General features: G+C 42.5%; 2 protein-coding genes across 4 annotated transcripts; both read left to right on the top strand.

The window, feature by feature from the left end:
• Positions 1 to 548: 548 nt before the first annotated feature.
• On the top strand, positions 549 to 9,439 carry zmynd10 (zinc finger, MYND-type containing 10). Of its 2 annotated transcripts, XM_021609334.2 has the most exons (12): positions 549 to 728; positions 916 to 1,030; positions 1,178 to 1,294; positions 2,513 to 2,566; positions 2,688 to 2,840; positions 2,985 to 3,073; positions 3,190 to 3,284; positions 6,274 to 6,446; positions 7,615 to 7,740; positions 7,852 to 7,973; positions 8,126 to 8,251; positions 8,480 to 9,439. In XM_021609334.2, exons 1-12 carry the CDS (start codon positions 640 to 642, stop codon positions 8,613 to 8,615), a joined length of 1,395 nt encoding a protein of 464 aa, XP_021465009.2. In that variant the 5' UTR covers positions 549 to 639; the 3' UTR covers positions 8,616 to 9,439. The 2 variants fall into 2 exon arrangements, with proteins under 2 accessions (XP_021465009.2, XP_021465010.2); XM_021609335.2 differs by lacking the exon at positions 2,513 to 2,566.
• Positions 8,641 to 27,620, top strand: LOC110527811 (ras association domain-containing protein 1). Of its 2 annotated transcripts, XM_021609336.2 has the most exons (7): positions 8,641 to 9,673; positions 10,591 to 10,954; positions 15,615 to 15,739; positions 25,461 to 25,568; positions 25,738 to 26,029; positions 26,178 to 26,293; positions 26,397 to 27,620. In XM_021609336.2, the coding sequence occupies exons 2-7, from the start codon at positions 10,639 to 10,641 to the stop codon at positions 26,559 to 26,561; spliced, it is 1,122 nt and encodes a 373-aa protein (XP_021465011.1). In that variant the 5' UTR covers positions 8,641 to 9,673; positions 10,591 to 10,638; the 3' UTR covers positions 26,562 to 27,620. The 2 variants fall into 2 exon arrangements, with proteins under 2 accessions (XP_021465011.1, XP_021465012.1); XM_021609337.2 differs by lacking the exons at positions 8,641 to 9,673; positions 10,591 to 10,954; positions 15,615 to 15,739 and adding an exon at positions 17,759 to 18,281.

The raw sequence follows: 27,620 nt of genomic DNA, 5'->3' as shown, positions 1-27,620 counted from the left end.
GGGTAGATGAGAGGTGAGCCATCAATCCTCCATGTTATCTCATGATGTTTATGTGGGTGACATGGAACATGAAGTATGATATGCATATTTATGCAGAGAAATGTACAGAATAGTGTTGTTGATATCATGTGATGCTCAACAGGATGCTGATCCAGTATAGGCTGATGAAGGCTCTAATTCGCCGGCTGCAGAAGTATCCTGTTAAGGTGACCCGAGACGAAAGGAGCCGTCCACCACGCCTTTACACTGGTTGCCATAGTTATGATGAAATCTGCTGCTACTTATGTATTAATTGTGCAAAAACTCTACTGTATATACCCACTCCTTGCAATAATAAAGATGCAATTGTCGTCGTCACCCACTGTCTGACTGTTGATCTTGCACACATCACCTAGTCTAAAGATTATTATTGCCCACCTTCGCCTCTTCCTCTCTGCGTAGGCTTACCTCGGGGATCTTTTTGTACCGCTCTGTCTCTTGTGGTCATGCTGTCTGTAATGCGCATGCGCATGTATCCAGTAACCATGCCAACCTTTTGGTATCAGCACTTAAAGTGAGTTAGCGCGTCAAGCTGCCTCAGTCTCCACACTTTCTCTCAACTCAGCCTTTTTTTTTGTACAAACATTTATTGTCGAGAATATGGAAACCTATGTTCTTTTTCCCGGAGAGGCAGAAGGATATGTCCAAAATCTGGAAACATTCTCACTCAGGAACATTGGCTCTCCAAGGTACAGTATGTCTTGCTAGTAGGAGCTAACGTTAGCTAGCTAGATAACTTACTGTACTAGCTAGCTAGCTAATAGCAAAGACCATCTCTGGTGATAATGCCAGCTAGACAAAAGTGGCAGTCTATCTCGCGCTTTTTCAGATTCGTGGCTGCGGTATTCCATTCATTGCTTTTTATTTGATTGACAGGTGGTTCAGACAACATGAGTACATAGAGAAACTCAACATGCAGGCGATATTGAACGCTTCATCCACAGCCACTCAGGACGAGTTCGTCAAAGAGCTCCTTGTGTCACTGGGAAAGGTAATAACCGTCTTCTATAACGCTAGGTTAGCTATCACCTGTACAGGTGTGTTATGTCGTCTCCGTTTTTTTTATGGACCAAAAAATACTGCACAGGTTACTGCACATGTAAACAGATAATTGATTGGAACCCTTTTTTCACCCTAGATTCCCACCCTGGTCCATGAGATGATTCTGGTAGAGCTTTGGAAACAGAAGGTGTTTCCTATTTTCTGTCAACTCCAAGACTTCAATCCGAAGAGCACCTTTCCTCTGTACATAGTGGTGAGTGCAAATACCAAGGGGGGGGATATTTCGTTTTGCGTAAAAAAAAAAAATAATAATAAAAAATAAAAAAATTCAGAATTCAGCAAAACATTTGTTTAATTTAGGAAATCTGTTCTCAAGTATTCCCACGAATAAAAAAGAGATGTGATCGTGTCTCAATGTACAGTAAATAAGGTATGAAATGATTTATTTTCCGTCCGCTCTGACAAAAATATTCAGACCCCATCGCTGCCAAAGGTTTTTCAACAAAGTACTGAGTAAATGGTTCTGAATACTTATGTAAATAAGGTGTTTCTGTTTAAAAAATATATATACATTTGTAAAAATGCCTAATAACCTGTTTTCGCTTTGTCGTTAGGGGGTATTGTGTGTAGATTGATGAGGGAAAAAATGATTTAATACATTTTAGAATAAGGCTGTAACATAACAAAATGTGGAAAAAGTCAAGGGATCTGAGTACTTCCTGAATGCACTGTACAGGTACAAATCTGGACAATGGGAGGATTTTGCAGAACAGTGTAGCCTAGAAGAATAAAAAAATGTGCAGCACCAAAATCCCACTGCACCGAGCGGTCTCTTCACGTTTAGCTAGAATTTAGGCCGAAAGGATTTGACATGTAATTGGTTGACGATATGACATTGGCCTACGTCTCATCTTGAGTTGCGAAGAATATCAGATCTCAACAACCATTGGAGAAGTGTTTACCACATGATATAGCCTATATCTTGATGTAGGCCAATGTCATATCCTCAACCAATCACATTTGTCATTCTTTCTGGCTAAATTCCAGCTAACTGTCCTCTTCTTCATGTTTAACTACTTACAAAAAGGGTGCTTCTAACGAAGTCTTACAAAAGTAAGTAAATAGCCTTATTAGACTGAAATATATAAGGTAATTTCATTAGAATTATGAGACTCCATGCTCATTAGTTGCTCATTCAACATTTTCACTGCTGCTTCAAACAATCCCGAGATAAATCTCCCTTCCTAACTGTTTTACAATGTGACTGCAAAAGACATGTCAATTCTCATCAAATGAATAGGAAGTCTGACTGAAATACGGGATGAATTTAGTGGTGTTTTAAGTTGTTAATAAAATGTGGGACATATTTGTTTGGTCGCGGGACAAAGGGACAAAATGTGGGACTGTCCCGCACAATGGTCACCCCCTAGAAGTTTCCATCTCATTTCAGCCTCTCCCTTCTCATCTACAGATTCACCATGAGGCTACAATCATCAACCTACTTGAGACAATTATGTTTCACAAGGTGAAAACTTATTTGAACACTTGCCTCAGTACCAGCACAATGTATGCAGTGTCTGTTTCAGACATCACATAAGCTACAGTATGTCCTAAATACATTTAGTGTCTGTATGTGTTGGTTACAGGACTCCTGTGAGGCAGCAGATGACTCAGTCCTGGACCTGGTGGACTACTGCCACCGCAAACTAGCCCTTCTGGCCAGCAGAGCATCCAGGGATGACACCCCAACAAAAGACCGACTCAGTCACACAGAGAGTGGAGACTCATCCTCTATACAGGTACAGGGTGGATTCCTCTTTACAGGAGCTGTCTGGGTTCCAGCTACAACATTAGAGTCAGGCCATTGCAAGTCAGGATGGTGGATTTACTTTGGTCAGTGGTGTGGATTGTAAATGTTCTGTTGTGCTGTGTGTCTGATGCAGGATTTGCAGGGTCAGAATGCGGCATTAGAGTTTGAAATTTCCCTCAAGGCTCTGTCTGTCCTGCGCTACATCACTGACCATACTGACAGGTGGGAAATTTAGCATTCACATATCATTTTTCAAATACCTTACATGCAATCGAAAAAAATAAGAAATTCTGTCATGTGGTGAAATGTATTGTTTGTGATTTCTCTCTCACACACAGTATCAGTGTGATCAATAGGATGCTGTGCACTCATAACCTGCCCTGTGTGCTGGTACAGCTGGTACAGCACAGCCCCTGGAGTCGCTATTCTGCAGGTTGGTCACTGAACGTGTATTCATGCAAATGGACAAAATGGATCAGACAATTTCCACATAACCCCATCTATGAGATAATATGATTAAATCAAAACAATGGCCATCTTTTTACCTACATAGCCTAGTTGTTACAGTGTAGTAGTAGTAATGTACAGGCCCCGCCCACCTGAGGATCTGTATTTTTCAGCCATCTATTTCCTGTGTTTGAAGGGTGCAAAATCCACTTGTCTCTTAAATGTTTGTAATGACCTGTCAAACACACCCCGGTAATGGCTGAAATGGGCTCAATGAGAGACATTGGATTTCTGTTGAATCTATAAGAATGCTAAAGCTTAGTCTTGGTTTCAACACACTGTCTTGACACTTGCTTCACAAAAAAGAGAAGAAAGTTAACTTTATTTTGATGAGTGTTAATTTTTTTGTGGAGTTGAATAATAATTGAATACAGTTGCCATTTTTAATAAATAGATGCGCTGAAATGAAAGCAACTTCAGAAAATGAACACTTGGATTATAGTGATATTATGTCTGATTTCGCAAATAGTGTATGTTTTGTATAATCTAGAGCCAAGTATGTTGAATTTTAATCTTGAGTGTATCTTGCTATTGACACACTTGTTGAATTATGCAAGAGCGTCTAGACAGTGCAGGTGAGTGCTGGTAGGTTAGACAGAGCAGGTGAGTGCTGGTAGGGTAGACAGAGCAGGTGAGTGCTGGTAGGGTAGACAGAGCAGGTGAGTGCTGGTAAGGTAGACAGAGCAGGTGAGTGCTGGTAGGGTAGACAGAGCAGGTGAGTGCTGGTAGGGTAGACAGAGCAGGTGAGTGCTGGTAGGGTAGACAGAGCAGGTGAGTGCTGGTAGGGTAGACGGAGCAGGTGAGTGCTGGTAGGGTAGACGGAGCAGGTGAGTGCTGTGCTGGTAGGGTAGATGGAGCAGGTGAGTGCTGTGCTGGTAGGGTAGACAGAGCAGGTGAGTGCTGGTAGGGTAGACAGAGCAGGTGAGTGCTGGTAGGGTAGACGGAGCAGGTGAGTGCTGGTAGGGTAGACGGAGCAGGTGAGTGCTGTGCTGGTAGGGTAGATGGAGCAGGTGAGTGCTGTGCTGGTAGGGTAGACAGAGCAGGTGAGTGCTGGTAGGGTAGACAGAGGAGGTGAGTGCTGTGCTGGTAGGGTAGACAGAGCAGGTGAGTGCTGGTAGGGTAGATAGTGCTGGTAGGGTAGACGGAGCAGGTGAGTGCTGTGCTGGTAGGGTAGATAGAGCAGGTGAGTGCTGTGCTGGTAGGGTAGACAGAGCAGGTGAGTGCTGTGCTGGTAGGGTAGACAGAGCAGGTGAGTGCTGTGCTGGTAGGGTAGACGGAGCAGGTGAGTGCTGGTAGGGTAGACGGAGCAGGTGAGTGCTGGTAGGGTAGACGGAGCAGGTGAGTGCTGGTAGGGTAGACGGAGAAGGTGAGTGCTGTGCTGGTAGGGTAGATGGAGCAGGTGAGTGCTGTGCTGGTAGGGTAGACGGAGCAGGTGAGTGCTGTGCTGGTAGGGTAGACAGAGCAGGTGAGTGCTGTGCTGGTAGGGTAGACAGAGCAGGTGAGTGCTGGTAGGGTAGACGGAGCAGGTGAGTGCTGGTAGGGTAGACGGAGCAGGTGAGTGCTGGTAAGGTAGACGGAGAAGGTGAGTGCTGTGCTGGTAGGGTAGACAGAGCAGGTGAGTGCTGGTAGGGTAGACAGAGGAGGTGAGTGCTGTGCTGGTAGGGTAGACAGAGCAGGTGAGTGCTGGTAGGGTAGATAGAGCAGGTGAGTGCTGGTAGGGTAGACAGGAGGTGAGTGCTGTGCTGGTAGGGTAGACAGAGCAGGTGAGTGCTGGTAGGGTAGATAGAGCAGGTGAGTGCTGTGCTGGTAGGGTAGACAGAGCAGGTGAGTGCTGTGCTGGTAGGGTAGACAGAGCAGGTGAGTGCTGGTAGGGTAGACGGAGCAGGTGAGTGCTGGTAGGGTAGACGGAGCAGGTGAGTGCTGGTAGGGTAGACGGAGCAGGTGAGTGCTGTGCTGGTAGGGTAGATAGAGCAGGTGAGTGCTGTGCTGGTAGGGTAGACAGAGCAGGTGAGTGCTGGTAGGGTAGACAGAGCAGGTGAGTGCTGGTAGGGTAGACAGAGGAGGTGAGTGCTGTGCTGGTAGGGTAGACAGAGCAGGTGAGTGCTGGTAGGGTAGACAGAGCAGGTGAGTGCTGTGCTGGTAGGGTAGATAGAGCAGGTGAGTGCTGTGCTGGTAGGGTAGACAGAGCAGGTGAGTGCTGGTAGGGTAGACGGAGCAGGTGAGTGCTGGTAGGGTAGACAGAGGAGGTGAGTGCTGTGCTGGTAGGGTAGACAGAGCAGGTGAGTGCTGGTAGGGTAGACAGAGCAAGTGTTTGGTGGTTGCAGCTCTGGTCCTCCCCTTTATGTTAATTTACTCATATACGCTAAGTTCACACCAGGTGTTTATGCAAATGAGACACATATACTTTTATTTATTTTAACACAAAATATTTAGAAAATACCTAATACAATAATTAAATGTACAGTACCAGTCAAAAGTTTGGACACACCTACTCATTGGTACTGTGTATATGAGTGCATTCTAAGAAATACTTCCCACCAAAATCACTGAACTCCATTTCATTATTTGTCCATGCCAGTATAATGTTTTATGCACTATAATTCAGTCAATATCTCTCGGATTATAAACATTTTAAACGTTTGGAATGTCTTCATTCATTGTCCAACTGTTGCATTTAAAAAAACATTTTTAAAAACCTTTTAACCATTATGATGACCAGTCCTGTGTGGCTCAGTTGGTAGAGCATGGCGCTTGCAATGCCAGGGTTGTGGGTTTTGATTCCCACTGGTGACCAGTATGAAAATGTATTCACTCACTACTGTGAGTTGGTCTGGATAAGAGTGTCTACTAAAATGTAAAATGAAGTAAGAAGCCCAACCTATCCCTCATTACCTGTCCTTTGTCTCCCTCTACAGGCGTAATGGAGAAGTACATGAATGGAAAATGGCAGAAAGTTCCATCTGAAGACCGTCTAAAGATGACTAAATTGGACGGCCAAGTCTGGATTGCTCTGTACAACCTGGTGCTGAAGGAAGACTGCCAAAGGAAATATGACTTCAATAACTTCAACAAGAACCAGCTCTTAAAGGTACAGTAGCCTCAGCCAGTACTGGCACTTCTGACTATAGGGGCTTCTAAAACCTAATGGTCAAATCTATAGCTCAGGAAAAATGTCTGGGCCAGATCATTATCCTTTAAGCAATCAATCAAATGTATTTATAAAGCCCTTTTTATATCAGCCGATGTCACAAAGTGCTATACAGAAACCCAGCCTAAAACCCCAAACAGCAAGCAATGCAGATGTAGAAGCATAGGGGCTAGGAAAAACTCCCTAGAAAGGCGGGAATCTAGGAAGAAACTTAGACAGGAACCAGGCTCTGAGGGGTGGCCAGTCCTCTTCTGACTGTGCCGGGTGGAGATTATAACAGTACATGGCCAAGATGTTCAAACGTTCATAGATGACCAGCAGGGTCAAATAATAATAATCACAGTGGTTGTAGAGGGTGCAACAGGTCAGCACCTCAGGAGTAAATGGCAGTTGGCTTTTCATAGCCAAACATTTAGAGTTAGAGACGGCTGTTGCAGTAGAGAGAGTGAGAGATCCATATCCGCAGGCAGAACAGTTGAAACTGGTGCAGCAGCACGACCAGGTGGACTGGGGACAGCAAGGAGTCATCAGGCCAAGTAGTCCTGAAGCATGGTCCCAGGGCTCAGGTCCTCCGGGAGGGAGGGAGAGGGAAAGGGAGAGAATTAGAGGGAGCATACTTAAATTCACACAGGACACCGGATAAGACAGGAGAAATACTCCAGATATAACAGACTGACCCTAGCCCCCTGACACATAAACTACTGCAGCATAAATACTGGGGGCTGAGACAGGAGGGGTCGGAAGACACTGTATAGTATAGCCCACGAACATCTCCCCCACGGCACGAACCCGATGGGCGCGCCAACCCGGACAGGAAGATACACGTCAGTGACTCAAATCGTATCTGATCTCCCCTCCGATTAGTAGATAGATGAGGTATCCAGCTGCTGTTTTGACTGAGGTGTTTCCTATTACTGTTATTACCATGATTGTATCTCCTTGACTATATGTGAGGATAGCATTATGATCTCTGAGAACTCTGTGCAGGATAGCGTAGGTGGTCTATCAAACAGACCACCATGCAGACCAGAGTACAATAAAAGTCCAACTCAAACTGAAACTTGAACTATGAAATGTCAGAAAATCACCCATTATATTCTGTGTGTAGTTACGAGGTTTCCTGACGGAGGTGTTAGTTGACCAGCTGCCCAACCTGGTAGAGCTCCAGCGCTTCCTCAGTCACCTCACTGTCACAGACCCTGCCCCTCCAAAGAAAGACCTCATCTTGGAACAGGTGAGGAACACACTCACACAAGGAACACGCACGCGCACACACAGGAACATGCGCACACAGGAACACAATGAATTGCTGCCATACAAATAAATACCGTCCTTTTACTGGTAGATTCCAGAGATGTGGAACAACATTATGCGGGACAATACAGGGAAGTGGAAGGCCATTGCCAAGTACCAAGTGAAGGAAACGTTCAACCCCTCAGAGAAGGACCTGAGACAGCAAGCACTCAGGTAATACTCAGCCTGGTGTTATTAGTAAAGAGACTGAATGAGACCAAAATCTTTAAGGGTGAATTTAACATTGGATGGGGTTGAGACATACGAATGTGAACCTTTCTGTCTCTGTTACAATCTATACTGTTTTTGAATCATCCTTTGTCTAGACTGGCCCAGACCTATAACCTGGATGTGATGGAGAGTTTGATCCCTGAGAAGCCCAAGTGTGGAGCCTGTGGGGCCGAGGCTTCCAAGAGATGCTCCCGCTGCCAGGGAGAATGGTACTGCCAGAGGTAAGACTGGTTACAGTGAAACACCATACAGGGGAATGCACCTTCTTAAGTAAATATCAAGAGGATGGTGCTGCCACTTTTATTGTGAATTTCTTACTAGTCTTGCAACAAAAGGTGTACTCAAAAGACTATGAAAAAGCCATTGGTTTTATTACCACCCCTTGGTTCAGGAGGTTCTACATTGTTCAGCTGAATGAGATTATACGTGTTGTTGCTCTGTCCTTGTAGGGAATGCCAGGTGAAGCATTGGTCCAAACACAAGGTTGCCTGCCAGCTGATGGCCGACGGCACAGAGAAGCTCCAGAAGGACCTGGCCGTAACGCCTACAGAGAGAGAGGCAGACATAGCTGACATATTGGACTGAGTGATGGGAGAGAGAAGGGGCTAAGTCAATGGACAGTTCTCTACCTAAATTAGAATGCAGTTGGTTTTGGACTGTTTAATGTAAACATTTTGAGGTTTGTCTCGATTCAATTCCAACTTCTAGATTTTATGAATTACAATGATAATCTAACTCGTGATAAGAAGGGTTAATTGAAGTAATGAACTGCTAAGCCTTTGCTATTCCTTTGATCTCAGACCTGATACTGAGTGGAACTCACAGGTTGAATTTGGGAGGGGGCAGAACTCAAGACTTTTAATAATCAGCTCTCCTCTGTTGTAGCTTTTTTGGGCTTTTTTTTATGCTTTCTCTATGCTTCTGTTATATATATATTGAGAGAAACAATGTGTAAGTACAAGAATAGCCTAAGTTTTCGGCTACAGGTGTTTTGACTCATCATCTTGGTCAGTGATCCTGGGATCAGAATCTGCCTGTTGTTCGGGTAACTGCAAGGTATCAATTTCACGGGGTTGTATTTCAAAGTAACTTTATCCACTTGATTGTTGAGACTTTGCACACCACTTTTAAAAAGGTGTGCCTGCCATGTCTTTAACTCACACCCCGTTGTTCACGAAGTTCACAAACCGTTAATTGCATAAGCCGTCAATGGATGATTACGCAAATTATTATCCCGCAAGGTCTTTTTTATTTGAATGTCACTGGGGTGGGGATTTCACACACCCCTCACTCCTGCTCTACTGTCCAAGACTCAGAAGCACCCCCTATGTGAAAGAATTCCGCATGTCAAGAACAGTAGGCTGCTCTTCACTTCCTTTTCTTTCTGTTATTAAATTGTTACTGCTGCATCATATGTTGGAGTGTCAGAATTGGGTGACGGGACGGTTACAAAGTAAACATGCTGCTGAAAGTCGTGTTTTTCGGAAGAGTGGTATTTCCGTTATGTAGCCGATGATACATTGTTTCCAGATGCGAAGCTGTACACCTCCGCTCCGTTATTCGTAATAACTTCTATGGAAATGTTGTAAAATAGAACGTTGGAGATGAAGCATCGGCTGCTGCAGGGGTGGATCCCTGCTTTGGTAAGTTGTTATACTTAAATAACATATTGCACTTTTTTTTATCGAATTATTATTAACATAAACTAAACCAGTCATAATTATGAAATAGGCTCGAGTCGGTGAAATTCTCGTGCTTCTATGTTAACTCGCATCATCAATCATTCTGGGATGCTCGACAACCTGCCTGCAGTTTACAATTATTATCACGATATGTTTAAAGCCTTGAATGTTGGTGACCTATTCCAATCATAGACTTTAAAACCATGTAATTTTACATTTGATGGGATGAAAGTTTACTTTTAATTGCCTTGGAGATATTAAATGGCAAAGGGGCTCCTTCAACAAACAAAAAAACGTCCCAGTTTAGAAAATTAATGAAACAAATATATTCTGAAGCACAGATTGGTTTAATAAACTCAAAGTTCTATTTTTATTGCTGAGTAGACCACTTTATTGGTGTATTTTGAGGAAAACTGACAATTGATGTCGAGAAACAGACTTCATTCATTCATACTCAGTACACAATAGGCACAAGTATTTTGTTCAAACCATGGTTTTAATAATAGTGAAGGAATACATAGCTGTATTGTTTAGTTCTCTCCACAATTTACGGCTAAAACTGTACTGTAGTGAAGGCCTATGTCCTTGAGTTGGTGCTTCATTATGGGTGATCTTGGATTGAGGTTGTGCATTTTGCCACTATGGCCTATTTATTGCCGTACCTCCCTAATCTTACTACATTTGCACACACTGTATATAGACTTTTCTATTGTGTTATTGACTGTACGTTTGTTTATCCCATGTGTAACTCTGTGTAGTTTGTGTCGCACTGCTTTGCTTTATCTTGGCCAGGTCGCAGTTGTAAATGAGAACTTGTTCTCAACTGGCCTACCTGGTTAAATAAAGCTAAAATGTAAAAAAAAATGTTTTGGTCACAGGTGTGATTGCCTTTGTGTGAAGAAGGAACTGAAGCTGTGACTGACAGAATGTCTTGGGGTGAGTTCATTGAGCTCCGTGAGCTGAGGCTCCATGACCCGATAGAGCTGACCAGCTGTGAGGTGCCTCGCTCACCACCTCGCCTGGAGCGGGCCAATGCTCTGCGGATCAGCCCAGGGAAGGTCCCAGAGCTGCTCAATCGGGTGGGCATCATCAGACTGCTGGGGGATAGCCTGGACTTACTGCTCACAGATGAGAGGGGAGAGGGTCATGACTTCCAGCCCTGCAGCCATGCCCAGCCCACCTGGTGTGACCTGTGTGGAGGCTTCATCTGGGGCCTGTACAAACAGAGCCTGCGCTGTGCCAGTGAGTCTGCCTGCTGCAAAGGATTTACTTGTGTGTGAGTGCATGATTATGATTGCATGTATTAGTGGCGGTCGGTGACTTCTAAGATGAGGGAGGAGGATAATTTTTTTTTAATGAGCATGGCCTTCTTTCTATTACAGAGTATTGGATGACTGCCATTCATATTCCATTCACCCAGCTCAATGTAACATCGATTTAGGTTTAGGCTACTACATGATACTAAAATGTTCCCCTGTACCCATCATGAGGTTGCTACAACCTATCCTATGTATGTACGTTTACAACATCTAGCTGATCTAGGGTGTAATCAGAATCGGTGGAATGAATACAACCCTGATCACATGCAAACACAGTTCACTTTCATAGCAGCCACATAAAAACATCATGATCACTTTGCTCGTTGTATAAATAATTCCTTCTCACAACTATCTACACGTTCTGCTCCTCTCACCTTTTCCCTGCGCTTGTGCACTTCAGTGCACAACACAACAGCTGTCTGTGACCAGGCGGAAAAACCTTTCCAAGCCACACCTTCATATCATGACCGCTAACCACTACACAACTACACACAGCCTACGTCATTGTCACATCATAGTCAACAAAGCTACTAGAACTAACGCATTTGTAAACCTGCTACAATCATTCAATACAGTGTGCAGTTTAGCAGTTACACCGGCGGGCCCCGGTGGCAATACATTTATACCAAAAGCTTACCTTGACTTGGAAGAGTTTCAGTGTTAGCCATAGCCATAGCCAGCTAGCTAACATAGCATCCCTCTCTGTTTGAGCCAGGTGTTCGAGTAGACTAAACTAGGTAGCTGCATTTGCTAGCTAAGTGAAAGTAAAAAAATATAACTCTCTCTCTCTTGCTTCTCCTTAATTTTGGAAGAAATTAATTTGTTCAAAACCGTTCAACTATTGTGTTTCTCTCTCTCTGAGTCAACTACTCACCACATTTTATGCATTGCAGTGCTAGCTAGTTGTAGCTTATGCTTTCAGTACTAGATTAATTCTCTGATATTTTGATTGGGTGGACAACATGTCAGTTCATGCTGCAAGAGCTCTGATAGATTGGAGGACACTCTCCGGAAGTTGTCATAATTACTTTGCAATTCTATGGAAGGGGGTGAGAACGATGAGCTTCCAAGGTTTTGTATTGAAGTCAATGTACCCAGAGGAGGACAGAAGCTAGCTGTTCTCCGGCAACACCTTGGTGCTACACTACAGAGTGATGTTGAGGCTACTGTAGACCTTCATTTCAAAACAGTGTGTTTTAATCAATTATTTGGTGACGTGAATATATTTAGTATAGTTTTATCTAAAAAAGGATCATGTTTTTTAATTGTTGACTATTTTTATGAAATTCACTGAGAAGGATGGTCCTCCCCTTCCTCCTCTGAGGAGCCTCCACTGACATGTATGTATGTGTGCGTGAGTGCATGTCGTGATTTATGATTGTGTAGCACGTGCAATTTACTGTACTCCTCAGCCTTAATTCGCTCTACTCATTAGCTAGCTTTTGAGGTGGCATGATCGGCTAAGACGCTTGAGGGAGGACGGTCACGTGTGTTTGAGGCAGATGTCCCTGGTTCGCGCCAGGTATGGACCGAATCGGGAGATTCACTAAGCAAGCAAACGTGACGTGCTTTACAGTTGCATGTCTGCATACATGTCTGCATACATGTCTGTAGGCCTATACTCTCAGAATAAAGGTACAGAATTGTACTTAAAGGGGTACAAACTCTTGTCAACATAGTGGTACCCTATAAGGTACGTCCATTGATTGTACCATTAGTTATAGGTACATAATTGTACCCTTGCAGTTTGTACCTTTAAAAGAGCCAAAAGGTAAATATACACTTTTTTTTAGGGTACCACCACAGTGACAAGGCCATTTGTTCCTTTTAAGTGGCCAAAATGTACCTCTTCTCTATACCAAGTGCCTCATGTGTTCACTTCTCTCCGTCATTCCCACTTCTGACACCAATGTAGCAAATTTGGGGGTAGCCCCAACCAAGTCTTGAACCTGGGTCCAGTAACTGTCAAGCCAATGCCTTAACCATTGACAAGGCCGCTCAGTGTTGGGTTAAAGAGATTCTCCGATACTGTTGTATACTTTTTAGCCAGTAGTTCTGAAATTAGCGCTCACAAGCCAAAATTGGTCCCTGAAAGTTGTGTACTTGCACAAAGATCCTTTTTTTTTTTTTTAACTATGGGTGTTCATGAGCTGTGCACATGCTTGGCCTCACCCCACAACCTCATTGGACAATGCTGTGCCAATCTGATCCCACCTCCCACTTTAAACTTGCAACCTCATTGGACATAATTCCACCTGCCAATCAACATTGTCCCTCGGAGCTTGGTTGTGGCTAATTCCCGTTGTTGTACAGACTAGTATGACAAGCAAGTGATTGTGATAATGTAATTTATACAATGGAAAAGTTATAACCTACTTACAGTATATGTTTGCATCAAATGACCTACACCTTTAAAGTCGTTTAATGATTATATATAGGCCAGTATTTGTCTTCGTGATGAATAATGATAGCTGGCAATCAACTGCAGTTTTAGATTATACCCCATATCATGGGATATACACCAGGGATTTCATTTAGGAGATGATGGGGTGCATAGTGTTTCTGATCAGGTTGACAATTGCTTTCTAATATATTTGTCAGGCTACGACGCCATCTTTAGCGCACATAATTTTCTGCTTACTTCTGCTTACTAGGTTATTGAAAAAGAGAAATGAAACTACAACCGGCATCTAATAGATCAAATTATTTTAATGTTTTCTAATTTAGGATGGGAGGATTTGATTGACGTATTCTATGTATTGTCCCTTATGAAAATAACTCACGGTAAGGTCTAAGTAGCCAGGCAATCCTACTCGCTTCAGATCGTGCACTCACTACATGACATGAACGAGCACGTATCTTGTGGACTAGATAATGGTAGGTTAGAATGTAGCAACTGCAGATGGTTTACTATGCATGTATGAGCCATACACTGACTCGTCGAGTCCAAAACGGGAGGTTTAAGAAAATAACGAGGTTGTTTTCGATACTCCGGAATGTATCTTTAAGATGGCTAAAATATTAATTACAGATCTTTATTGTCACATGCTCTTATGTAAGCCTTTTATAAAGACTTTAGAAGTGGCAACGGACATACTAAACCTTTAACTAACATAACCACAGTCCACTTAAACTGGTACAAAACTTCAGCTCACGGGTGGCCAAAAATAACTAACTGGATGTTATGGCCCCACTAAGCTTATGATCGTACCTTTATATTCCAAATATTATGTAAAAATGTTTAACATTATACTAGATTATCTATCTGCACATTTACCCTAAAAGGTACCAAACAGTACCTTGTGAGATCCAATGTGTACCTCTGAAGGTATATAATGTGTATTTTGATATTTGTGTAATGCAGGGCACAACCCAAACCGTAGCCTTTTTTCTGAAATTGTATGTGTGTGAGTGTTGTAAGGTTTAACTAGGGCTATGAGATTGTCTTTCAAGGTATTATATAGCCTGTTTGTGCATAGGCCATATTTGTGTTTGTTTACGTGTGTGCCAGGCCGTATAGCTTTGGTTCATTGTTTCTCAACTGAACTAAATGGGCTTTTTGTGTCACTGGCTCCATTCACAGGACACAGTATTCATTAGACCTGAATAGGCTTTAATGAGGAGTCATTGCAAATAGGTACATTACCATTTCCAGCAGCAAAGAACTAGCTGAGAACCAAACCGCTTGCCTGGAAATCCCAGACCCAGTTTTAGCTCTGGGGTATTTGTCAAAACAAGACTCACAGATTCAATCAGCAGTGGGCGGCAGTCTATTTATGAGGACGTTGAGATGGTTCTAGTGGTTTGTTGTCTCTTTGTATTGGTGCTGTCGATTTGTTGGTATCCAGCACCGCTTTCCTCTTGCATAGTCTTTAAAGTTTCACTATAAACTTCCTTTCCTCTGGCCATACAGGGAACTAACTAGATCTAAGCTGTAAGAGCCCTTGGGCAACAACTTACACCTGCAGTTGGCTATATTACACCAATTACATTCAGGCAGGATGTTAATGTTTCACTACCAGGCATTTCATCACAACCAGTCCTACATCCTTTGTATTGTAATGTGTGACCATTAGATTTGTGGGTAGATAAATGTCTGAAGCGTATTGGAATATGCTGGTGAAATCTCTCCTTTACATGAATCTCCTTACATTAATATACAGCTGTTTTATTTGTACAATAATCACTCTACGTTCCAGCAATACTTTTCTAATTATGTCCTGTTTGTGACCAAATTGAAGTCAAATACGTCAGTGACAAGTTTTGTTATCTGTCAAACGTGTAATGACTCACTGTGGCCAGTGGAGGACAGCAGACAATTTAGAAATCCAAAATGTCCCAAAGCTGGAGGGATGGAACGGGAGGGATGACCCAAAACTACGAAATGGATGTTTCTGAGCCAGTGGGTGCCACTTTTTTTTATAGTCAATCTTTCCTTACATCTGTGTGTCATCACGGCTGATCTATTCGTAGACCGTGGCCTTACAAAATGTAGAGCCCTGGTGGACGAGCCCCAACTTTAATTGCAACCCATGATCTATTCTATTAAATCCTGTTTATCATTCACTTCTCTTTTCTCACAGATTGCAGATTCACGTGTCACTACAGATGTCGAGCTGTTATCCAATTAGATTGCAGTTTGGATGGTAGCTCCATAGTTGAACAAACATGTGTTATGGAACACACCATGGAGACCGATACAGATGTGGTAAGAACCTCATGATCCGATACAGACTGTACATGCATGTCATTATGTGTTCTCTGTACTCTCACCCTCATTCACCGGCCATTTTATGCCACCTTTATTTAACTAGGCAAGTCAGTTAAGAACAAATTCATATTTATAATGACGGGCTAATATATATATATATATTTTGTAAGAATAATTCACTGGCCATGTCATGTGTCATGACCACTATCTATCCACTATCTTCTAGGCCACACTGTGGTGACATGGTGTCTACATACTCACTTGTAAACACACCTCTTCCTTTCTATCCCATCCCCCTGGAAATAATGCATAGGGTCCTTTCAGTTCAGGTCCTCTCTCACCATTTCCTTTAGATACAGTAGCATGGGGCATCACTTTTAGTTGTTCTTGTTGGATCTACACTCCCCTCTGTATTTGTTTGGACAATGATGCTAAAATGAGTCAATTTGTCCCTGTACTCCAGCATTTTGGATTTGTGATCAAATGTTGTATATGAGACAGTGCAGAATGTCACCTTTTATTTGAGGGTATGTTTTATTGTTAAAGCACTTTATCATGTTCACCCATTTTGAAAAAGTACATTTTTCATAAATATTTGGACAAATTCCCACATAGTGTATTCAAGTAGTCAAAAGTTTAGTATTTGGCCCCATATTCCTAGCACACATTGACTACATCAAGATTGTGCAATTGCAGTTTGTTTTGATTGTGTTTCGGATTATGTTTTGCCCAATAGGAACTGACCGGTGAATAATGTATTGTGTCATTTTGGAGTCACTTTTATTGTAAATAAGAGTAGATGTTTCTGAACACTTCTACATGAACGTGAATGCTGCCATGATTATGGCTAATGAATGAATCTTGAATAATGATGAGTGAGAAAGTTGGAGGCATAAAGATCATACCCCCCCAAAAAAATGCTAACCCCCCCTTGTATTGGTAATGGTGAGAAGTTAGCATGTCTTGTGGGTATAATTTTATGCCTCAGTAACTTTCTCACTCATTATTTATGATTAATTCATCATTATCTGTAATCATGGTAGCATCCATGTTATTGCGGGAGTGTACGGAAAACATATTCTATTCTTGTTTACAATAAAAGTGACTCCAAATGACACAATATAAAATCTACCAGTCATTTCTATTGGGCACAATATAATCTGAAACGCATCCAAGACAGACTGCAAATGCATCCAATAAGTTTGTAAAGTCAAAAGCTTGATGTAGTCATTGCCTGCTAAGAATATGGGAACAAATATTAAACATTTGACTACTTTACTACACATTAAGTGTATTTGTCCAAATACTTATAGCACCTTTAAATGGGGGGACTAGGTACATGCTTCCTTACAGATATCTATGAAAATACCCTCAAATACGAAACATTTGATCTCAAATCCAAAAGCTGAAGTATAGAGCCAAATAAAAAGTGTTAGCAACACGGTCCAATGAAATACGTAGTGTAGTGTATATATTTTTCTATAAAGAGGTGCGGTTCTTTGGAAACCCCTGAGCCTACATGTCTACTTATGTCATGCATTTGCCATGTGAATACACCAAACTCTTATCATGTGAGTACTCTACGCTCTGTTAACATGTGAATCCTCACATGATTTTCATCTTCTCAAACGCCTTTATTGTTTGTTGGCAGACAGGGAAGGGAGTGGTATGATGTCATTAGGGAGTTGGAATTTCCCCTCAGTGCCCAATCATAGCCTGTTGCGCTGGTTTTGTGTATTTTCTAATCTCAACCGCCTGGGTGGAGCCTCTGCGGGCCGGGGGAGGGAAGGTAAGGGCTAGAAGGGATACCATTTTTTGTCACCTTTACGTCAAAAGGTGTTGTTTTTAGCATTTTAGCTAACCCTATAACCCAACCCTTTTCCAACCTTAACCTAATTATCCTAACCTGCTGCGTAAATTATCATAACCTGCTGCGTAAATTGTCCTAGCCTGCTACGAAAAGTGAAATTTGACAAAAACTGTATCCCATCTAGTCAAAACCAGGAGAGCGATGGAAAAGCGGGGGCTGGTCCATCATCCAGTTCTCAGCTAGTTGTGAGAAGCCGAAACGTGGCCAGATTGAACAGGAAACCGACAGAAACGCGCTTTAGAACAACATTGTCGAAGTTTACAGAGATATACCTACTATACCAGCAGTCCTTATTACTTTACACTCTATCTGTTTTAACGTTTCTGTAGTTACACGTTTATTACAGTGGGATACTACAATTTGTAGATAGAATCGTTTTATTAAACAGGAAACGACACCTATCAGCGCTCATATACAAGCCGAATTAGATTTTTTTTTACCGGACACATTTGGGCGAATTCTAAACACAACATCGCTCCAGACGGTTGGTTACATTGTAACAGTTTGATAATGACAGACACGGTCAGCGGTTCGGATAAAAGCCTGTCCTTCGAGAAGACGTGGGGCAGCTCCACCAGCAGCGGATACTGCAGTGGGGACTCCGATTCAGAGTTCGAGCAGTACTTCACTGCTCGCACATCATTCCTTCACAAACCCAAGAAGGAGAAGGTGAGAGGAGAACAATTTGTCAAGCAGTTGAATAAGATGTTGGCTATTCATGCCTTCGCCTTCACTGATGTTCATGCATAATAGGTTAGACTATCTTGTGTGTAGCTTCCTTTATATTATACTTTCTAATAGAGTTATGACATGATATAGGCATAAACTCGAGTATTTCAAATAACATATCCGCGAAAATGGTCATCTGAAGTTGTCGTCATATTTTGATGTAGTAGCAACTATGATGACCACTCTTATTAAAACGTTAATTGGAATCTACTGTGTTTCTCTCATATTACAATGATGACTCATATATCCCGATGCTGAGAACCGCTCAAGAGTTTAGTGAACACACCCACGATAACCCCTCAGGTTTCACAACTCACATAAGTCATGTACTATTCTTCTCTGGACCATTCAGAAACAAATGACTTCACCCACATTGCTTCACACTGGCAAAGCTTGCACACACAAGCCTGCACAGACATCTCCGGAGGGTTTGAATGAGTAGCCTACTTATGTCTAATAAGGGGAATGGCAACATTTGATCATGTTTCATTTACTAATATTTTTACAGCATCTTGAATAAATACATTAGATAATGTTATACACAGTTGAGTCTAAACAGTAATATCAGCACAGTAAAAATGGGTGACTCCTTAGTTGACTGTTCTGGCTTCCATTTTGTGATTGCCTAATTACTAGTTGCAGGACATTTAAAGACGTTCTGGAACTTTGGCGAATAATACGTTTTTCAAACCTCCCGCTTTGGGCTGAATGTTTTAATGTGTAGTTTATACATGCGTAATCTATGAGCAGAATAATTCTTGTTTAACCCCAATCAGCCACGAAATCCCAGTTTGAAAGCAACTGTTTTTCTGGAAGCTGTGCTCAGTGGTATGAGTTCAGTTAAACCTAAAGAGGGTGTGAAGGGTGCATACAGGGAAACATGAAGTGGATGCATAATATACGCTTTTAAGTCACAATATGGCTGACATCCATAGGCGGCGCGTGAGTTTCAAGTTTGGGGAAGCATTTATTTTTATTTTATTGTGCCTTTTTAAAATTGCACCTTTTTTTTATAATGCATCGCATTTGCAGACTAACAGAAGTGGGACCAAGTCACTATTATTGAAGTCACAAGCAAGTCACAAGGTTCGAGTCTCGAGTCAAGTCCAAGTTGTGCGTTCTAAGAGCAAGTCGAGTCACATGTTTTTTCAAGTTAAGTCTTAAATTAAGTAAACATCTATACATCCAATGACTTGTTCAACTATAAATCCTTGTCTATTTATTGAGGCGACCAGACAGCCCCCTTCATTATTTTGTCTACAACATATTTTGATGATGTCATTGTAAAATAGGGACCTTGTAGCAGTGGTAAGGGCATGACATCAGCAGAAGGCAAGGCAGGTTGACATGCTCAGTGTAGACGTATTTACTGGTCTTTGTGATTCAATGTTGAAATTGCCATATCATATAGCATTTACCAAATGTACACGGGCAATTGGCCTAAAGAAATAGCCACTTTATTAAGCATAACATGTCCTATCTGAATGGACACAGGTAGATGGCAAGACTGCACAGTCTCCCCTTGAGAAACCAAATGAAATCTGTCTAACAGGATCTCAAACTGGTACATGTAAGCACTTGGCCCCACCCAGGACCAATTACAACCAACAGGGTTCGCACAAGGTGCTAAAAGTACTTGAATTTGGCACTCTGAAATTCAACTACTGGAATACCTTTGAAAGTCTGACATTTTCTCAAGTTAGTACTTCAAAAGAGAGGAGAACAGAAAATGATCAAATATATTCATATGAAAAATATTTGAAAAATTGTATTTGTCTTGCAAATTTCCAGGCAGACTACAGAGTTTTAATTCCTCACGTGTTTCGTGCTCTGGTTGCCAGGCTAGCTCGCTCATTCCACCCACACTGCCACTCAGTCATGCAGGTACAGAACTGACTGATTTAGATGCCGCCAAATGTCACATCGATAGCTAAAATGCTGGGCAAATGTAGATCCAATCCTGCCTGGCAGTATATTGATGTTTATGAATGGGTTTTACCAGACCCAACCGGGTATGTAGTGGAGGGTAAACGCTGTTTGCGCACCTTTTTATTTGAATAATTATATTTTACCCACTTATTATTGCATTCCCAGCGGTGATCAACACTCTGAAGGCTTCATGATCTGAGTTCTAATCGTGCCTACTTCTGCGAACAAGTGGAATCAAGAATGATTCATGTATGCTCGTTATGTCCGCCTGCTCCCCTGGATTTGCCTTGTTTATTTTTCATGGGTTGTGGCGATATACTGCCATCCGGTGGCGACTAGAAACAATTGCAAAATATGACCTATTACAAATTGGCGAGCCTTGAAAATAAATATTAGTGCTTGGGAAAGGTACTTAAGTCTCAATTTTGCAACTGTCTGTACGAACCCTGAACCAATAAACTGGTTTACAATGTAAAAGGCCATTTCCACATCCATTGGTACATACATTTGTCTTATTTAGACTTAATGATATTTCATCACCATTCGTACATGGAACAATAATTTTCTCTTATTCGACGTACTGACTCAAAAGCGTGCCGTGTAAGCCACATAGCCTATTTCTGTGCATACTGAAGCTTGCACACTCCTATTACGCACAACCAGACAGACAGAGACATTGGACACAGACACACAGACCTCCGACATAACCCGGGAAATAAGAACAATGCAAACCATACATTGAATGAAATAAACAGAACTTCTACCGTATGAGTCTTGAACGTTCATGTGCACAATAAACATTGCGCCCAGTCAGAGGGTAAGAAATGGTAGGCTAAATTAAAATGTATCTTATCAAACATGAAAAAGAAATGTCTTAAGTGTTAAAATAACGTTACGGGGATGGAATGATGAAACGCCAGCAATTATTGTAGGATTAGATGGAATATAGATTTACCACATGCACATTTAAATGTGTGAAAGAAAGCAACAAAAGCATTTCAACAAGAGAATAAGTTCTCTCCACTGTCGGGAGTTTGTCGAGTACAAGTGGAGAGACACGCCTCTGGTGCGTTTTCACCACAGTAATAATTAATTTTTAAAAACATATTCCAAATGCAAACCTGTTACGAAAATTCTATTCTCCTGTTCACTAACCAATTAAATGATGTTACCCTCAGTCTGTTATATCAGGATTTGTAAGATACTGACGGAAACGAAAACAGACAGAGGCCCAGTCTACCAAAGTTAAATGTTTATTCACGGAACGTTCTGACGTGCACAGTACAAGGATCTTCAATTTGTAGTGACACACATACTTCCACACAAACCACCCACCATTCAAGACTAGGGGAGTCCGTGAGAATAGCGTCTTCCTGCCCTCCCCTAAGATAAGGAGAGGCCTGGGACTAGGAAGTTCTCAGTGTCCCAGCCAAGGTCGCCCCGAATCTGGCTCAGACAGATAGTCTGTTATCAAAATACTAGACGCATTGTTAACGTTGATTCTGACTAAGAACTACACTCCAGGATATATTACACAGTAGAGTATCATAATAATCAAACTACTCTCACATACATGCATTATAATAATCGAATGATTCACATCAATTTCATACAATCACATGGTTTCAGACTTATGTAATATTCTAATCATTTATTAAAACACATTCCTTATCAAAATCTCATAAGTAAATTATACATTTCAGGCAATTTGATTGTAGGTTTGCTGGTCCAATCAGAGGGCCGAGTGTGCGTTTCACTTGCGGTTCACTTGTTGCAAGGCACCATGTTGCGGCTACTGTCGCTGGCCGCGTGGGGAGTAATCCAACAGACTCGGCGCCACAAAATGAGTGACAAAACCGTTACAAAACATGGCCAGATAATTTAAAGTCATCAGTCTCAAGTCAGTCAAGTCTCAAGTTGTTTTTATTTTCTATCAAGTTGAGTTTCAAGTCATCAAGTTTGCAACTTAACGTCGTGTGACTCAAGTCCACAACTCTGCAGACTAATGTAAAAGAGGCGAATATTCCTGTGACGAGTAGATTGCATAGTCATAATTTAGGCCAGTAATATAACTCAGTCACTGTTAGCAAAACAGACCGTACTGAACAATGCATGCCTGAGTGTGTAGTGACATAGAGTAGGCCTATAATCCTTTCTTTGCACTGGAAAAATGTGGCCTTTAATAATCACATTACTTTTCCCCCCAAAAAAGTTAACAGTGGTACTGATCCAATGATAAAGCCAATGAATATGCGCGCACTCACCGGGAATATGGGGATGTTCTCCACGGGTGCCAATAAGATAGGCTACTGTTCGCTCCATTGGGAGTTGAGAATTTTGATGACTAGAGACAGATCAATCTTTTCTTTGTTTTCTCTTTTCCGCAATAGCCATTCGCGTTCTAAACTATGTTTTTCCTACAATCATCTTTTGAAATACTGCGATAGGCCTATTTAACTGCTTTTCACTAACCGATGCAACTCAACAGTCAGCTGTCTGGTAGTCTATTCGCCGCTCCCTGACAAGCGCTTCAAACAATCCACAGCTAATTTTTAAAAGAAGCTAATGATCCTCTCTGGCCAAATTATGCTCTCTGGTGGAGTGCTTTGAATGATTTGTATTTATTTATATATAGGCATGAGTAATTATAAAGCACATTTTGGCAAATTGTATTAAATTGACTTTCGGTGGAAGCTTATCATCTTTTGATTATCCCATTATTCCTCCTCCACCAAACTTTACAGTTGGCACTATGCATTCAGGCAGGTAGCGTTCTCCTGGCATCGATCAAATCGGCGGACTGCCAGATGGTGAAGCATGATTCATCACTCCAGAAAACGTGTTTCCACTGCTCCAGAGTTCAATGGCGGCGAGCTTTACACCACTCAGCCGATGCTTTGCATTGTGCATGGTGATCTTAGGCTCGTGTTTGGCTGCTCGGCCATGGAAACCCATTTCAAGAAGCTCCCGACGAACAGTTATTGTGCTGATATGGCTTCCAAAGGCAGTATGGAAATCCATAATGAGTGTTGCAACTGAGGACAGACGATTTTTACGCACTATGCGCTTCAGCACTCGACAGTCCCATTCTGTTAGATTGTGTGGTCTACCACTTCGTGACTGAGCCATTGTTGCTCCTAGACGTTTCCACTTCACAATAACGGCACTTACAGTTGACCAGGGCAGCTTTATCAGGGCAGAAATTTGCCGAACTGACTTGTTGGAAAGCATCCCATCACGGTGCCACATTGAAAGTCACTGAGTTCTTCAGTAAGGCCATTCTACTTGCAATGTTTGTCTATGGAGATTGCATGGCTGTGTGCTCGATTTTATACACCTGTTAGTAACGTTGTCTGGCTGAAATAGCCGAATCCACTAATTTGAAGGGGTCTCCACATACTTTTGTATGTAGTGTATAATATGAACGGTCTGGCACAGTTTCTGCTCTCTGAGAGAAAGGTGTTCAGGCTGGCAGCTTCTCTCTCTGAAGTGATGCTCTGCATGGTCCTAAAGTCAGCCGACCAGTATGCTAAACAGCCGTGGCATTTTAATCGGGATTGGAATTAATTTAGCCCATTTTTACATTTTTGGTCTTGCGCATGCATACCCAACTGATGCGCCTGGCTGTGGCTGCGCCATTTCCCCTAGAATGTCCCTTACATGGGCCAGCCCCCTAGCAAGTTCAACCATATGAGTGACAGCTAGCAAGAGGCACATCATGCACACACAGCAGAGAAAGAGCGATGACGTGGTGCACATACAGTATCTGCACGTGACATAGTACGCAATTTTTGGGTACCACTTTTGGTCTGTGAGCACTACTTTCAGAATTACGAACTAAAAAGTATACAAAAGTACAGGAGAATCTCTTTAACACCCTTTCTATCTGCATTGGGATTCAGGTTATTGATCTGATTTTGCACAACTTGACATTGATTTATGTAGTTGTGGGTAGAATGAGAGTTTGAGACTTTGTCCCAGAGGACAGATAATGTTGGTGCTGATGTTAACGCCTGCCAGGAGGATTTCTGAGTATTGATCTATGGATCCTCCCCCCTCCCATGACAAGCATTTCGCTAAACTCACAATAACATCTGCTAACCATGTGTATGTGTATTGTATCCAGGAAATTGGACTTGATTTGAAAAGCAGCTACTGTCAACAGGATCATTTTGGGCTAGCTGGTCCTTTTAATTAATACAGGAAGAAGAGTTCTGTGCATCACATGTCTTGAATGACATTCTCACACAGGAAGCGAGGACAGACCATTAGACACAGGAAGCACATAGTTGTGGTGGTTACTGTGTCCATGGGAGACATTTAAATAACTTGTAGATGCTGGAGGCCAAATGTGAATTGCTAAAAGATGGCTGAGATTCTGTGAGGATTAGGCAGCTGACTCCACAGGATATGACTGTAAAACAGATGAAGGCTTTGTGTCTGACTCTCAAGGGGGGGGGGGGGGGGGGGGGGGGGGGGGGCCTGAGGGGGGCAGCTATTTTTACACAAACACAGCTTTAAGGAATGCAGTCCACAGCCTTTGCAGACATCACAAACAGCTGCAAGTTCCCTCATGATGCCTCCCTCTACAGAGATAGGAGGAGTTGAGGAACTGGGATTGGTCAGTGCTGACATCATTGTGGTCCACTGCTATGGCTACGTTGACAGGAAGTTTGGAATCTGATGCAACCAGCGATAACTTTGTGAAAGAAGGTGTGGAGCTTACAGGAAGTTAGCACTGTGAAGCATAGGCTGCTACAGTCTGCAAAATAATATAAGTAATTTGTTTTTAGCACATTTGTTATAAGCCGTAACAAGTAGGAATGCTGTTTCTCATTCAAGACAATTTAGATTTACACCAGTCTAGTGCTTCCTTTTCTCACCAAACCCAATCTAGTCCTCTGCTCTACTGAACTCTGACCCCTGTGAACCTGACTCCCCAAGTCTCCTGAAATCGAGTTTCCCCTCCGTGACCCAAAATGTTGTGGATTGTTTGTTTAGATAGGCCCACATCACACATTTCTTACAGTCATAATTTGACATGCAAAACGTTAAACCTTGGCTCTCTGCTGACACACGGTGGTAGAACACCAATGTTTCCCTTTTTTGTCTTGCACTGTCAGTTTAAGAAGACGAATGAGTGAACATTGAGTGGCTAATTTAAATATTGACTCCCTTCTCTCTGGTCAGGATGAACAGGTTGAATGGGGGAAGAAGCAGGATCTGTCAGTCACAGAGATCCAGCAGAAGGTGAAGGAGTACAATGCTCAAATCAACAGCAACTTGTTCATGAACCTGGTGAGTAGTAACAATTGCTCTTATGCCATTACAGTAAGTAGTAACATTGCAATTACTCTAACACTGTCTGCATTACCATGTTGTTATTGTTCAACTCCATTACTGCACAATTCAACACGAATACGTTTCGTGAGGATGAATTCCTAAATGTTTTCATTCTTTTCAACAGAACAAAGATGGCTCCTACACTGGCTTCATAAAGGTCCAGTTCAAGCTGCTACGACCCGTGTCAGTTCCCCCACCAAGAAAGGGTACTGCAACACAGGTTGCTGCGGGCAAGAAGACTGGGGGAGTTAAGCGTCGCACCTCTTTTTACCTGCCCAAGGATACGTCCAAACACCTACATATCAGCTCCCGCACATGTGCTCGTGAGGTCATCGAAGCCTTGTTGAAGAAGTTCACCGTGGTGGACAACCCTGGAAAGTTTGCTTTGTTTGAGCGCACAAAGCGCCATGACCAAGGTAAGCCCGCCTCTGTCACCTCTTGTCTGTGGTCTTGCAGCAGCACGGCTGTTCTTTTTTTCTGCACCGACATCTCATTGATAAATATTAAGAGGTGCCATACTGTTGTTTAATTCCGTGGTCTCTCCTTCCTCTTCCTGTATTTCAGTATTCCTGCGCAAGCTGTCTGACGACGAGCGTCCACTCCACCTGCGTCTGTGTGCTGGACCCAATGACAAAGCCCTCAGTTTGGTGTTAAAAGAGAATGAGACTGGAGAGGTCAACGTGAGTATTGAGCATTCATCGGGTATTCATTCTCAAACCAACATGGTCATTTCACATTGTGCAGCTTACACTAATGTTCCGTCTCCCTCCTCTATCTTTCCAGTGGGATGCCTTTTCTATGCCAGAGCTCAAGAACTTTGTTCGCATGTTACAACGTGAGGAGGAGGAGCATGTCAAGCAGATAGTGCAGCGCTACGCACTAGCCCGCACCAGGATGCAGGAGGCCCAAGCTGCTAGTCCCACCCCTGGTGGTTCCACCCCTGGCTGAGAAACCGCTTCCCTACGGGACTACCTGCACCTCTGACTGACAATCATCAGAAGATGACCAGTCACTGCATCCAAAGATCCCAGAGAACACAACTCGACACCTCCCTCAAAGGAGGAGAATGAAAGAGCGAATGAGAGCGAGCGGGCACATGAGAGCGAGCGGGCAAGCGCGTGTGAGTGTGAGAGAATCAGAAGTGCCATACAACTGGAGAGAGTCTGTTGTGCCTGAGAGAGAATGAGAGTTGAGAGAGAGTATGTGAAACTGTGGCTGATGAGAGACTGGCTTTGTCCAGTACTTCCTCTCATTGTGGAGGTGCCATTTGACTATCCTGGGTAAGCTACCCGACTCGTAATGTTCATCACCTGTTATTCTTGCTGGCAGCAGGGTCCAACATTTATAGCTTTTGGGTAACAAATCAAAAGGCCTGTTTCTCTCCCTTACTGCCAAGCAATACAAGGGAAGCCAACCTAATAGCTCAGACAAATGTTGAACAAATTCAGATACCGTCTGCTTCAGTATCTCCAGGCCTTAATGCTAGTCAGAATAATAAGTGATGGACATTATGGGCCAGGTACTCCAGGTTTCCATTTGACCCCAATGCCTTCCATATACCTCCTGCACATCCATACTATGATGGATGTTACTCTTTTTTGGTTTCCCTTTATGAGGCTGAGTGGGAGTGCCCCGTGTGTTGGGAGCACTGTGATTGTCAATTGAGAGGACAATCCCCAGGTCGATTTAATTGATAGGGGAATTGTCCTGAAACTTTGAACAGGAAGCTGTTGCTTTTTATAGAATGTTCGTATGTTTGTATTGTCTATATTTGTATGTTCTTTGTGACGTTCTAAAACTCTGTTAAAACAACAAAATAATAGAACTGAGAATCTGTTTCATATTATCAGCATATGTCTATATCTCTTGCAATAATAATTTGACTGTCCTTGACTATCCCCTTTTCAATTTCAACATTTTTATGTTACATATGTCCAGTGTCAAATATTTGTTGAAATAATAATAATAGATTTGCACTGTTCACATTAAACAAGTTCCTTCACAAAA

The sequence above is a fragment of the Oncorhynchus mykiss genome, chromosome 7 (assembly GCF_013265735.2).
Source record: "Oncorhynchus mykiss isolate Arlee chromosome 7, USDA_OmykA_1.1, whole genome shotgun sequence".
Taxonomy (NCBI): Eukaryota; Metazoa; Chordata; class Actinopteri; order Salmoniformes; family Salmonidae; genus Oncorhynchus; species Oncorhynchus mykiss.
Note: the sequence above shows the minus strand (reverse complement) of the source record. Positions and strands in the feature narration are given on the sequence as shown.